Raw genomic sequence first — 15,479 nt, forward strand, 5'->3', positions numbered from 1 at the left:
TTCGCGACGTTTGCAGTGCACGCAACGCAGTGTGCGATACGTATGCACATTTACTGCTTACGCCCAACTAAAAGTGCCTGGCAAGTTCCCTTGAGTTGGTACCTTTAGATTCCTTTTTTGTTCGTGTAATCTGGTCTTCAGGTATCTCCCTGTTTGGCCTATATAGATGTTTCCGCAAGACAGGGGAATCGAATATCTTTTTCGCAATCCACGAGACGTGGACGGCGCCTCGTGATGCAGTCGGGCTCACGTTCGGTGTCGGAATTTACTTCTTCACACAACTGATGCAGTTTCTTCGGGCCTGAGAAGACAGTATCGACTCCTGCTCTGTTTCCTAAATTCAGTTTATGGGAAGCGCATGTAAGTGTGGTGTGACAGCTACGCTCATTTGTTCGACGTTCATTTGTGGTGGGCCCCTTCCCAGACGAACTGAACACTTTCATGCTTGACATTAATTAGAGTCAAGCTTTGGGAACACTATATGGGTTACAGAAATCCCATTAATGCCCTAAAGCGGATTCTTCGCGGAGTAATCGGCGGCGACGGATTTCTGTGCCACATGCAATCGTCGTTTCGCGTATTTATTCCAAATCTTTTTTCTCCGAACGTGCGGTTGAACGTGCTCATTGAGCCTGTTCGAAGCTGCAATTAGACCACGAATTAAGGTCACGATATGACATTGAATATACCAGTCAAGTTTACCTCCTTTACAGGCGAAGCATGAGAGGTTGGCTGCTGTTCTGCGTTGACGGCGTGTTGGATGTGAGGATCGGAGGCGATGCAGTTGGGGGCTTCTAGTGATTAAAAGAATAAACGGGAATAGTAGGCCGAGGCTTTGATAAAGCGACTAGTTTAGGAATTCGTTTTGCATATTGTGTCCACAGGTACCGTTGTTCCAGATACATAAAAAGTTCATGAATGTGATGAGCGCGATGACCGGCGGTGTAGGCGATAGGCATGTGTGTGATGGAGGCCTATCTGCTCTCCAAGCGATTTATAGTGGTCCTCTAGTGGCCCCGCCCGCTATGTCTATGCACGAATGACCAAAATGCATTCCTCTTATTTCATTTTATTCACGATTTGTGGTGCCACAAAGCGGAAGGCCATCGGAAGCACTTCTAGATGTGTCTATTTTGTTCATGTTTTGATACATTGGGCGAATTCCTTGTACCATGCTCTCCAACAGAGACCCGCATTGCGAAATTAAAGCAATATACTCTCTGTTGCATGCGTCCTTCACCAGCCATTTTGAGCAGGATTGACTGTTACTGTAGCTGAAGATGCTGTATGGGCTTCTCAGAAGTTGACTGTCTTGCAGACGAGGACCTCGTAGTCGGTGTAGCGATGTTCGACGTCGCCGTAGGTGACTATCGCGCAGCGCTGGGACGGTTGCAGCCTGCCGACAGTCTTCATTCCCTTGTAGAGAGCGCGTGCAACGTAGAGCGGCTCTCCATCAGAGGTCACGCCCCCTTGGATGGCTCCGTTCGGCACTGCGCCATTAGTAGCCGCCTGCCACTCCAGGCATGCACCATCGCAGACGAGCGCCTGGGAACCAGAGTTACAACGCGGAGTGTGATTAAACTGGCTCTGATTGGTAACAAAGGGTGTCATCGATCAAACGACGCGAGAGGCGGGCAATAGGGTCTGAAGAACAAAGACACCTCATTTTTCACATTTGGAGACGTTCTGAAGTTGATAGGCGATACTGCAGAAATAGCGAGCTTCACTTGATTTGTCGCGTTGTTCAATGAGCCATTTGATGTATCCTTACTGTTACCCTCTGCTTAACCAGTTTTGAAAGCTAAACCACTACATTTTTACGCGAGTAGCGGCCCACAATTCGAAAACAAGTTTCGCACTAACCGCCAAAGTAGCCAGCAAGTGGGTAAGAAGCTATCAGCACCAGAAGCAACCAAATGGCGCAGATGCGGCAATAACACATGCACCATCATTAAACACCTGCCCTGTCTTGGCGGTTCCCATCCGCCGACAAAACAAGACACCGTTGCATTCAGGACATGCAGTCGCCATGTACCAAACACGGACCTATCCCAACACCGGCATAAAAAGCGAGCTACCGATCTGCAGTTTTCAAAAAGAAAACAACAACAACCGGCATCCTCGCATTTTCGCCAGCCTCTTTTATGCCCCTCCACTTCCATAAGCAGGCAGACGTCCTTTCTGTTAGGATAAAACGCTTGGACTGAGTGGTTGACTGACTGACTTCCTTCGAAAGGTTGCACAGGACCTACTGCGCGTAGCGCTACACATTTTCCTCAGCTTTTAACCCTACTTTGTGAGCCTCAGCTTCTTGGAAAGACTTTTGTTCCACTTTGTCATTCAAACTTTGGGAATACATTTCCGCGTCCGCCCTGCAGGACTGACTTGAGCAACAATACCGGCATGAGCCCAACTAATACGGCGACCCATATGTCTTTAACAGGGCGTGCGGTTGCCGTGTAGGTAGCAGGAGAGGTCAGCCCTGTTATTCAGGAGAGCGCAAACGAACACGAAGGCGATGAAGAGGAAGAATTGGACGAAGGAGACAACCTCTAGCCATACATATAGAAAAGATACGGAGAGCTCCTGAACCGCGTGCGTGCTGTGAAGGCGGGAGTATGTTATCGTTAGTGATGTTTGGTTTCCTTGCTTTCTATTTTTATTTTTGAATGCTCTGACTTTAGTTTTTTGTGTATTACATTCCTTCAGCTAATTTTATTTTATTACTTTCTAATCTTTTCTGAAACTTATGAGTGCACCACGCATTCCACTAGGTCTCCCTGTGCTCAGCTCCGGCCAACGGGCATACGTGACTTGCGGATAGCGCGCGTGGCCATCTGAAAATCTGGTGGTCTTGCGGGGTTTCGATTCCCGTTCTATCTAAATTTTCAAATCTCAGCTCATTTACTTTCCTTTGTTTACAAAACGCTTCGTCGGAAATTTGGTGTCAATACAAATATTTTGTCCTGTTTTTGAAGTGGCTGCAGCAGCAACCACAGTCCGCCATAAATAAAATAAGGAAATTTCCATAAGGAATGGTGTTAACCAAGGCTACACGATACCTACAGTACTATTAACAACGTGCGCAAAGGAAGTATTCAGAGACCTAAATTGCGAGCAGTTAACGTTAAGGGCTGAGGGAGAACATTTCTGTAATCTGCGCTTCACTGAAGACTTCACTGTTGCTGAGTAACACAGGGGACACATCACGAATAATTATTAATAGTCTAGACAGGAAAAGCAGAATAGTAGGTCTAAGCATTAATACGGAGGAAATTATAGTGCTGTTCAACAGTCTTGGAAGGAAATGGTAGTTTACGACAGGTAGAAATGCGCTGAAAGTGGTATGCGAATATGTCTGCTTAGTACAGGGATCCCAACCACGACGGGGAAATAGCTAGCAGAATAAGATTGGGATGGTGCGCATTTGGCAAATACTCGAAGATTATGACCATCAGCTTACCGGTATCGCTCAAGGGGAAAATATAAGAGTTCCATCTTACCGGTAACTCTCCAATAGAGCTGAAACGCGGAGGCTAACCAAAAGGGTTCAACTTAAGTTGAGGTCAAAGCAGAGAGCTATGGAACGAAAAATGGTATAGTGTAACGTTAAGAGACAAGGACTAACCAGAGTGGCTTGGGAAACAAACTCGTGTTAATGATATTTTAGTCGAAACCAAGGATACGAAATGGGCGTGGGATGGGCATGTAATGCGAAGGCAAGATAACCGATGTGTGACATACTGGATTGTCAGGGAAGGCAAACGTAATTCAACAAGGTTGACGACTGGGCGAGTTGGTAACGGTTCATTTTGAACGTTTTCTAACACGTTCAAGGAAGAGCAAAACGGGGCAGGTTGATGTTGGTGTGGTGACGCTGCGAAAGAAGGTGGCTGTCATACCTTACTTCGATGGCGTTTCGCACCGACTCAAGAAACTTGCGGCAAGGTACGACGTTGACGTTGTATTTACAGCGAAAAACAAGATAGGAGGCTTGTGCGCCAGAGTTAGAAGGGGGCTCGACAATACAGCTCGTGATAGTTTTCATTCACCTAGGAAAAGGTTCACCACCTGCAGAAAGAACGTGGTTTATCGCATTTCGCTCAATTGTGGCCGGTGCTACTACGGGCAGACAGGCTGATGTCTGAATATGCGCCTGACGGAGCACTCTATAGTTCTCTAGGACGGAAGGCGAATTCTAATCTGGCGCTACATGTGCAATTCCGGGAGCGTAAATCGGAGGATGATCCGTCTCTTTGCACGCCTGATTTCAGTAACATGGGTGTAGTTTACAGCAATATGGCCAGCCCTGTCTTGTTCTCTTGTTTCCTTGGTCTCGTCTTCTGGCTGGTTTAAAATGAAGGGAAACGTAGCCGGGGGCAGCAGAATGTCATACGAACGGATGAGGTTAGGAAGTTTTTGGGGATTACGTGGATGCAGCTGGAACAGGACCAGTTAATGGGAGGGATATGGGGGGATCGTTTGTCCTGAAGTGGGTGCAGAGGCGCTTATGATGACCATTAACGTCACGTGGGCCAAGAAGAATTTGGCTCCGGTTGCAAAATGGTTATCGGGGTGATGACGTGATGGTCTCGCTTGACCGATATGAGATTTTGGTACACCGTGTTCTACGTTGAGAAACGCCGGGTTCCGCTGCTTATGAACCGGAGGAGACTTTTGCCATAATAGAGCGGCCTCTATGGGAAATCCGTGGGACACTTTTCGGCGTTAATGTGGCCCCTAATAACTCGTGGGTGCATCTGCATTTTTTATAGAAAGTGTGCATGCTGACCAGAAAACTTTCCGGCCACAGTGTTGTAGAATTGTGAAGATACTGAATTAATCGTATCGCTGATAAGTCGGTAGGTAGTGAGTTGCATGGCTGAGCGATAGCCAAGGTGCTTGTGGCACATGCAGCAAATTGTGTGATTGTAGCCTCCAAAGAATACTGAGAACAAAACAACCTGTTTACAAGCACGGAAGTAGTGTAGAGACGAAACTCACTAAGGGTAAACACAACTGCCCAAAAATACGCTTTAATGGCAAATTTTAACGGATCGGCCAATTCCAATGACGCATGTGAAACAAGAAAAAAATATATGATAAGTTTTGTTTACCTGCGTCTTTATATGAGTCGCCCACCCGACGCTTACCTTCATACATATCGCGGTGTTTCAAAATACAGCACCTTTGAAATCACATTTTGAACTTTCAGAATAAGTTCCAAGATCTTGATGGTTTCTATTCATTTCAATGATATCATAGGCTAGCCGCTAAATCAGAAAACTGCTTTGGAAGCTTTAGTTTCCCTGTGTTCTCATGAACGCTAACCTTACTTTTCACCTCTATTCTGCTACGGCGTCCGATAGATGGATCTTTTGTTTGTAAATATGGTGCTGGGCTAATGTCTTTAGTCTGCGAGAAAGGATTTGACTGAGTCGAAATTTCAGTAGTAAAGCAAGTATGCCGGAATTATGCACGATGTAGACGAGGCATATGAAAAGTTACTCCGAAATATTTATAGTGTCTCTACAGCCGGCATGGTCCTCCATAAGGAAAGTAACAAAATCCAACTCTAGAAAAGTATCAGGCCAGGAGACGATCTCTCCAGCAACTACGGCCGCTCAATAGAGGTTGCCGTGCCTACCAGTATATATACTATTCATTGCATGCTTACAGGCAGGAAACATTGAGAGGAGCGGATTAGGTAAGTGTTGGGGACAAAAGTTATTAAACCTGGTAATTTCAGATTCCCTAATGATGTTGCCTGCGCAAGTAACTGAAAGGACGTATTCCGAAGCATAATCGAGAACCTAAAAAAAAAAAAAAAGAACGAGAGAGAGAGAATGGTGGGACGTGCGTGTAAAAATTTTTAATGTGCAATAGACTCGAAAGGTCACGACAGTTTACACTGAACTGCAAAGTATTGGAAGGGCCAGCAAATTTATCTTCAGCCAGGTATGTAACAACTGATCCGAACCACGGTAGCGAAATGACGAGGAAAAAAATACTGGAAGAGACATTTATATTGAAGACTGCTTACGTGTGAGAAGTACGCTACTTTGTCAAGTGGAGGGTCATGCTGCGTTACATACATACTGAGTTATGAGTCATAACTGTGCTTAATGTTTGTGCCAACTTTAAATCTTACTGTTATTGCGTTAATAAGTAAATGGTCGCTAGTCATGCTACATTGCGTGCTGTTGCCATCTGTTCCTGCTTGACGCGCCACGTCAGCAGCCACTGGCAGCTGCGACTGCGATAATGGATCTGCGGTTCCAGTGTATAAAAGCTGAGTGCGATAATAAGCGGGGGCCTTTTCATCGCTTGGGAGTACGGTGTCTGGACTGCTTTCTCGGACAGCGCTCCGGTGCGTGTGCGGCTACGCCCCCTGCCTGGGTTAACACGACACATTGCATAATGACCATGAGTAACGAGACATGATTTGGACTGGGAGTGAGGATTATACGTAGTTTTCGTACCAATCCTACACCATTCATTACGTTACTTCGTACGGTACTGAGTCATGCGACGCTGCATAATGAGTTTGAGTCATGAGTCATGCATAAACTAATGATTATGCGTAATGTTTGTACAGACTCACTTATAGTACATTACTTTGCAAAATGCTGTGTCGCTACGTTGCACATTGAAAATGAGTCAGTATTCATAAACATCTGAGAACGCTTTAACATTCGCTTTAACATTCGTGACTATGCATATCATATCTTATATACGTTGTGGCACCTACCATGGGCGTGGTCACTCATTCGAATCTCGTGCCATGGACGCTGCCGGATGTTTTTCTAATGGGACATAAATTATTTCTCATTATTGTGAAATCAAGTGAATTGGCAGGCATTCGCAGGTAATGAATGACAGCTTATCTTCAAGAGCTGTATCTTTCCAGTACTCAAAAATTTAGAGGCTAACAAAAAGAGCTGAAGTCAGAGCGATGACAACGCAGTAACGTAAAGACAGAAAAATCTTAGGTACACGAAACGTATATAGAGAGCTAAGAAGAAACTTGAGTTGCCCAATGATAAACGTGAGTCAATGGCATCCCATTCGAAACTGAAAATAAGAAACAAGCACGACGAAGGCAACATAACCGATGGTTCCTTAGGGTAATGAACTGGGTTCCAGGGAGCCAAACTCAGCAGGAAGCGCAGAAGATGACAACCGGGTGGATGAGATGAGTAAGTTTGCTGTGGTAAGGTGGCTGCTGCAAGTGGCACGGGACAAGACTAACTTGTGTGGGCGTAGTTTTCATGATGATGATGATGATAGCAATTACTGTTTGTCTTCTTTGAAAACTGCGCACGCAAATTTTGGACAGCATGGACTTAGTTTAGTCTGTGGGCCGCAAAGCACATAGTGGCACGCCGAGTTCACTGGCCACCCGGCCTGTACATGTTTTAGAGTTCATGTGTCTTAGCGAAGTTGCATCGTTGTTCAGAGAAGGCATAGAAACACGGGAAAACGTTGGCACGGCAAATGTATCGTTTCTGCGTACATTATATCGAAATAGCAAATGATATGTGGAATTTTGCGTTTTTTAACACACTCATAATCATCACTTAAGTGTCCAATGTGTATTTCATGGAACCGTGAGCTTGCGACAATATTGCTTTAACGACTCTTGCCCTTCGTCCAGTCGTCAACAGTGAAACGTTAATGCTGAGAGCATGCCTTCAGTGGTGTCTGAGTTTACAGGAAACAGAGGAAAAAAAACACAGCGTACACTTAAGCTCCGCCTTTAAGGGTATATGGCACGATAGCCTTAACAGCTCCCCTCATGGAGGTCCGCTTGCGGTTGCTCTTTCGCCTACATGTAGTTTCGGCTCGATTAATTACCAATCCCTTAATTTGTGCCTCTGATATTTCACACATTCTCATTAGCATACAGTACTATGCTACAATGTTATCAATCTACTGGTCATATATAGGGACCACGTCGCTTTAACCAAGCGTGCGTGGCCTAAATGTGTAGCATCCCTGACTCGATATCCAACTGTACGGTTGATTCAATTATTCCACCTTCCCACTACAAATGAGCAACCCGAGTTGGCAGCTCCTCCCAACTTTATGTCATCACGTGGTTGTCGAACAAACCGTCGAAGAATCAGTGCCCGGCCATGAATCAGCTGCCAGCTACAACCTGCCAGCTCCATGCCCGTCATTTTTCGCTCACAACACGGACGCCGGAGCCGGATTTTCTGGATAACGAGGCTTTTAAAGTTGTCGCGTTAAAATGTCTCCAAATTGCCAAACAAATAGCTCAGAAAGTCAAAAGTCAAGGGCCATGCACACGGGCGCGAAAACAAAGTGATGGCATCGGCATTGCTTGCGCAGAACAGTCAGGTGAGGGCCTATTAAATACTATAAATTAGAGGAAAGAGCGCATGCCTGTAATAGCCATTATGTACACCTCCATGTCGTCAATATCCGCCCCGCGCTGAAAGAGGCTATAGATGTCAGAAATTAATACCGAGTGCTCCACTTTCGCGTCTCTCAAAGCCTGAATCTCTTTGGGACGTTAAACTTCCCGTACCACCGTCTATAGGAGCAAAAACGTACCGAAATTAAGCTCTATACTTGAACCAACGCGACTTGGATCGCTTCTTCATGATGAGGTACATACTCGCCAAGCCGTGGAATAAAGCTGCAGGACTCTTTTACTGCACACCAAACATACCGCTATCGCGGCGTGTGTTTTGCTGCCGACTCCGCGACGCGTGATCCTTCCCGCTGGTAATAGCGAATTCGGTATACAAGGCGCTCCTATATAGCGAAGGCCGTAGCAGCGTGATAACAATGCATGTGCAACAGTGAGAAAAATGGAGAAATCAGTGCCCTTGCGCTGACCTGGTAGTCCCGGTATTTGTGTTCCTCTTTATTGTGGCCCACGTAGCAGTAGGCGAGGCTGGTGAGCACCTTGCCAGGTATCACGTTGCCCTCGTGCACCGCGCGCCCAACATAGGTGATCTCGCCTCCGGTGTCGTCTCCTCCGGGCACCGCGTTCACCGGGATATTCCCTTCTTTAGAGGTCACCCAGACGCATGGAGACTTGTAGCTGATTGCTGCGAGGCAATATCAAATACCCATCACGTGCACTGGCGAAATGTTTGCGTATGCCAAAGCTTCATGAAGTGGAATCCCCTAAACTTCCCTGCCTTAGCTTTGAACAGCGGTTCGTCGAGTGTTAAACAAGATGCACTCGTTGCGGTGACACGAAACGCAAGACAATCGTGCACTGAAATTTCCAAGCTACTAACCTCTTGAGTCTAAATCAACTCTGACTGTTTTGTTTGTGGGACATACACCACAAAGCCGATTATATATATATATATATGAAGGAAAGAAACCAAACAGCCGGCGAGGCCAAGTAAAGCATTGGGGATTGTACTTTGTCCTTTTTTTTATTTTTACTTTGATAATCACATAAATTAGTAATGTAATCTGGTCAGGGGAAAGGGAATTAAACACAAGGTAGAAGAAAAACAACGTGCCGATGGTGGGAACCGAACCCACGATCTCCGAATATCGCGTCCGGTGCTCTTCCAATTGAGCTACATCGGCCGCTGTCCCCCCTGCTACTTTCTTGGGTATTAATGTTGTCTGTATACGAACCTTGAGAGTGTTCACCAGCGCCACCCTCAGCCAAGGCGGCGGACGTGGAACGTCCTTTGTTACCGCCAGCGTCACGTAGAACGTGATCAAGAGCGAGGGCGAAAGCTGTGCTAGAACCCTCTTAGGCTACCTATGGCCTCAAGACTGCCAGGACCGAGACCCCCGTAAGCTACAAGCAGATAAATGAAGGGGAAATGAGGGTGCTCGTTATAATACATGAAGGAAGGAAGCCAACAGTCGGCGATGCCAAGGAAAGCATTGGGGATTGTACTTTGTCTTTTTTTAATTTTTACTTTGATAATCACATAAATTAGTAATGTAATCTGTTCAGGGGAAAGAGAATTAAACACAAGGTAGAAGAAAAACAACGTGCCGATGGTGGGAACCGAACCCACGATCTCCGAATATCGCGTCCGGTGCTCTTCCAATTGAGCTACATCGGCCGATGTCCCCCCTGCTACTTTCTTGGGTATTAATGTTGTCTGTATACGAACCTTGAGAGTGTTCACCAGCGCCACCCTCAGCCAAGGCGGCAGACGTGGAACGTCCTTTGTTACCGCCAGCGTCATGTAGGACGTGATCAAGAGCGAGGGCGAAAGCTGTGCTAGAACCCTCTTAGGCTACCTATGGCCTCAAGACTGCCAGGACCGAGACCCCCGTAAGCTACAAGCAGATAAATGAAGGGGAAATGAGGGTGCTCGTTATAATACATGAAGGAAAGAAGCCAACAGTCGGCGAGGCCAAGGAAAGCATTGGGGATTGTACTTTGTCTTTTTTTTTAATTTTTACTTTGATAATCACATAAATTAGTAATGTAATCTGTTCAGGGGAAAGAGAATTAAACACAAGGTAGAAGAAAAGCAACGTGCCGATGGTGGGAACCGAACCCACGATCTCCGAATATCGCGTCCGGTGCTCTTCCAATTGAGCTACATCGGCCGCTGTCCCCCCTGCTACTTTCTTGGGCATTAATGTTGTCTGTATACGAACCTTGAGAGTGTTCACCAGCGCCACCCTCAGCCAAGGCGGCGGACGTGGAACGTCCTTTGTTACCGCCAGCGTCACGTAGGACGTGATCAAGAGCGAGGGCGAAAGATGTGCTAGAACCCTCTTAGGCTACCTATGGCCTCAAGACTGCCAGGACCGAGACCCCCGTAAGCTACAAGCAGATAAATGAAGGGGAAATGAGGGTGCTCGTTATAATACATGAAGGAAAGAAGCCAACAGTCGGCGAGGCCAAGGAAAGCATTGGGGATTGTACTTTGTCTTTTTTTTTAATTTTTACTTTGATAATCACATAAATTAGTAATGTAATCTGTTCAGGGGAAAGAGAATTAAACACAAGGTAGAAGAAAAACAACGTGCCGATGGTGGGAACCGAACCCACGATCTCCGAATATCGCGTCCGGTGCTCTTCCAATTGAGCTACATCGGCCGCTGTCCCCCCTGCTACTTTCTTGGGTATTAATGTTGTCTGTATACGAACCTTGAGAGTGTTCACCAGCGCCACCCTCAGCCAAGGCGGCGGATGTGGAACGTCCTTTGTTACCGCCAGCGTCACGTAGGACGTGATCAAGAGCGAGGGCGAAAGCTGTGCTAGAACCCTCTTACGCTACCTATGGCCTCAAGACTGCCAGAACCGAGACCCCCGTAAGCTACAAGCAGATAAATGAAGGGGAAATGAGGGTGCTCGTTATAATACAGAAGGAAAGAAGCCAACAGTCGGCGAGGCCAAGGAAAGCATTGGGGATTGTACTTTGTCTTTTTTTTTAATTTTTACTTTGATAATCACATAAATTAGTAATGTAATCTGTTCAGGGGAAAGAGAATTAAACACAAGGTAGAAGAAAAACAACGTGCCGATGGTGGGAACCGAACCCACGATCTCCGAATATCGCGTCCGGTGCTCTTCCAATTGAGCTACATCGGCCGCTGTCCCCCCTGCTACTTTCTTGGGTATTAATGTTGTCTGTATACGAACCTTGAGAGTGTTCACCAGCGCCACCCTCAGCCAAGGCGGCGGACGTGGAACGTCCTTTGTTACCGCCAGCGTCATGTAGGACGTGATCAAGAGCGAGGGCGAAAGCTGTGCTAGAACCCTCTTAGGCTACCTATGGCCTCAAGACTGCCAGGACCGAGACCCCCGTAAGCTACAAGCAGATAAATGAAGGGGAAATGAGGGTGCAAGTTATAATACATGAAGGAAAGAAGCCAACAGTCGGCGAGGCCAAGGAAAGCATTGGGGATTGTACTTTGTCTTTTTTTTTTATTTTTACTTTGATAATCACATAAATTAGTAATGTAATCTGTTCAGGGGAAAGAGAATTAAACACAAGGTTGAAGAAAAACAACGTGCCGATGGTGGGAACCGAACCCACGATCTCCGAATATCGCGTCCGGTGCTCTTCCAATTGAGCTACATTGGCCGCTGTCCCCCCTGCTACTTTCTTGGGTATTAATGTTGTCTGTATACGAACCTTGAGAGTGTTCACCAGCGCTACCCTCAGCCAAGGCGGCGGACGTGGAACGTCCTTTGTTACCGCCAGCGTCACGTAGAACGTGATCAAGAGCGAGGGCGAAAGCTGTGCTAGAACCCTCTTAGGCTACCTATGGCCTCAAGACTGCCAGGACCGAGACCCCCGTAAGCTACAAGCAGATAAATGAAGGGGAAATAAGGGTGCTCGTTATAATACATGAAGGAAAGAAGCCAACAGTCGGCGAGGCCAAGGAAAGCATTGGGGATTGTACTTTGTCTTTTTTTTAATTTTTACTTTGATAATCACATAAATTAGTAATGTAATCTGTTCAGGGGAAAGAGAATTAAACACAAGGTAGAAGAAAAACAACGTGCCGATGGTGGGAACCGGACCCACGATCTCCGAATATCGCGTCCGGTGCTCTTCCAATTGAGCTACATCGGCCGCTGTCCCCCCCGCTACTTTCTTGGGTATTAATGTTGTCTGTATACGAACCTTGAGAGTGTTCACCAGCGCCACCCTCAGCCAAGGCGGCGGACGTGGAACGTCCTTTGTTACCGCCAGCGTCACGTAGGACGTGATCAAGAGCGAGGGCGAAAGCTGTGCTAGAACCCTCTTACGCTACCTATGGCCTCAAGACTGCCAGAACCGAGACCCCCGTAAGCTACAAGCAGATAAATGAAGGGGAAATGAGGGTGCTCGTTATAATACATGAAGGAAAGAAGCCAACAGTCGGCGAGGCCAAGGAAAGCATTGGGGATTGTACTTTGTCTTTTTTTTTTAATTTTTACTTTGATAATCACATAAATTAGTAATGTAATCTGTTCAGGGGAAAGAGAATTAAACACAAGGTAGAAGAAAAACAACGTGCCGATGGTGGGAACCGAACCCACGATCTCCGAATATCGCGTCCGGTGCTCTTCCAATTGAGCTACATCGGCCGCTGTCCCCCCTGCTACTTTCTTGGGTATTAATGTTGTCTGTATACGAACCTTGAGAGTGTTCACCAGCGCTACCCTCAGCCAAGGCGGCGGACGTGGAACGTCCTTTGTTACCGCCAGCGTCACGTAGAACGTGATCAAGAGCGAGGGCGAAAGCTGTGCTAGAACCCTCTTACGCTACCTATGGCCTCAAGACTGCCAGAACCGAGACCCCCGTAAGCTACAAGCAGATAAATGAAGGGGAAATGAGGGTGCTCGTTATAATACATGAAGGAAAGAAGCCAACAGTCGGCGAGGCCAAGGAAAGCATTGGGGATTGTACTTTGTCTTTTTTTTTTAATTTTTACTTTGATAATCACATAAATTAGTAATGTAATCTGTTCAGGGGAAAGAGAATTAAACACAAGGTAGAAGAAAAACCAACGTGCCGATGGTGGGAACCGAACCCACGACTTCCGAATATCGCGTCCGGTGCTCTTCCAGCTGAGCGGCATCGGCCGCTGTACCCCTGCTTCTTTCTTGGGTATTAATGTTGTCTGTATACGAACCTTGAGAGTGTTCACCAGCGCCACCCTCAGCCATAGCGGCGGTGGACGTGGAACGTCCTGTGTTACCGCCAGCGTCACGTAGAACGTGATCAAGAGCGAGGGCGAAAGCTGTGCTAGAAAAAGGAGCGAACAGTGTACGAGTGCAAGGGAAACGCTGGGTTTTTTGTTTTTGTTTTCTGTTTATACTGTTGACATTTATAGGAATGGTGATTATTGAATTAAAGAACATTAAATGCAAAGGGGAAGAAAAAACAACGCGCCAATGGATGTATATTTATATATATAGTTAACGTAAACAACTTATTCAACTTCCTGCCATATGTCAAATTATGACTGCCCGACTTTTGACTTCACTTGACGACACAAATATTTTAGACTGATTTTTTTTTTTTTTTTTGCTTAGCGAACAGGTTATACTGCCCCGGTAATCCTTTTGCATTGCTGGCTTTAAAGGCATACCCACACTCCGACGTCTGTCGGTGGCAGCCACTTAGAGTTTACTTGGAAGAAATATGAATCCTTTTCGTTTTTATCAGAAGCCTTAATTGGACGTGCTATAAGTAGTTACTAACCCTTGGTGAAGCTACGTTCTCGGCTCCCGTCTTTGTCGGAGAAGCAGAGATCCCCGACGCATGCAGCACCAATAAATCACGCATCATAAGTACATTGTTTATTCTATATGAATATGATCACTTCTCGTTCCTAGGTGCTTTTTGATATACGATGCGGCATATCCGATATCGTTAACCACCGATATGCGCCCTGAAATGCGCGAAGTTGGCGTTGCTACCAAGTCATTTTCCGCTTCCCCGTCCCCTCAGTAACTGCCACAAATTAGCGCCGAAACGACACTACCGACACGGCGCTATAGTGCCGTTTCGATACAGATACCCAGCGTGATGCGGGCGTCTTTGCATGCCTGCTTTAAATGGTAGGGTTTAGCCGTGTATGCTGATTTCTCCGGAGAAGCTCGTGGAAATTATTGCAACTGATAGCCCATGTCCTAAGGGCATGTCAGATTACGGGCTCAGTGCGGCGTTGAGCGCTGGGACATAGTGCCCTGCAGTGGCGTGTGCTATGAAGCACTGGTTGCTGACATAAAAACTAGACCCGAAAAAGAAAACAAATCTAAACGATAAATATGCGGTAAAGATATAGCTTGATGAAATGAGTGTAAAAAGACAAGAGCGAGTGAATTAAAGAAGCACCATTTGCGATTCCGACTAGAAATCTTAAAACCTACAGCTTAGCGCCCGGCAAGGGTGACTCAGTATGGTTAGCGCAGTGTACGAAACTACATGGAATATGCTATTACGTTGGTTAATGATGAAGGGGGCTGGTTCCCGATCTGCATTTCGAGTATAAAGCGCATCTAATGCTCTCAAAGTTCCAAAGTAGTGTGGCAAGCACTTGTATTATTTTGGGTAGTACGAATTAGCAACATATCCAACAGCCACGATGGATCTGTTTACCAAACAAGAAATATGCATCATGAAGCAAGGAAGCCAGACTTACATCCGTAGTTCGCCATCGTTAATAAGCTGTGGTGGTACGGTCTTCACTTCCACTATAATCTGCCTAGCGTAACACGGTCTATATATACGGCAGCACAGACAAGGAGATCCACCAGTCAATGCCGGAGATAAGCGAACTATATGAACTCGCTGGTGGGATTGGGCTTGCTATATGTACACGAACAGATCACCTCACTATTGTTTTAGGGCACCGATTTTTACCTCTGGCTGCATCTGTTGTTTTAATGTGGAGAGCAAATCCTGAATATATCGGCCAATACTCGGCGGTCGCTAGGGATAACGGCGTGGGTTCCAAGAAAGGATAAGCATTACAGTGGGCGGCAGAGCGTCGGGGAAATGATGCGA

General features: G+C 46.4%; 1 protein-coding gene across 1 annotated transcript; it reads right to left on the bottom strand.

The window, feature by feature from the left end:
* Positions 1-1,039: 1,039 nt before the first annotated feature.
* On the bottom strand, positions 1,040-15,263 carry LOC146206121 (pfs47 receptor-like). Its single transcript, XM_084586993.1, has 3 exons — positions 15,115-15,263; positions 8,869-9,083; positions 1,040-1,545 (listed from the first exon to the last, which is right to left on the bottom strand). Exons 1-3 carry the CDS (start codon positions 15,128-15,130, stop codon positions 1,297-1,299), a joined length of 480 nt encoding a protein of 159 aa, XP_084443119.1. The 5' UTR covers positions 15,131-15,263; the 3' UTR covers positions 1,040-1,296.
* Between the last annotated feature and the right edge of the window lie 216 nt (positions 15,264-15,479).

The sequence above is a fragment of the Amblyomma maculatum genome, chromosome 1 (genome assembly GCF_055883805.1).
Source record: "Amblyomma maculatum isolate TAMU_Amacu chromosome 1, ASM5588380v1, whole genome shotgun sequence".
Classification (NCBI taxonomy): domain Eukaryota; kingdom Metazoa; phylum Arthropoda; class Arachnida; order Ixodida; family Ixodidae; genus Amblyomma; species Amblyomma maculatum.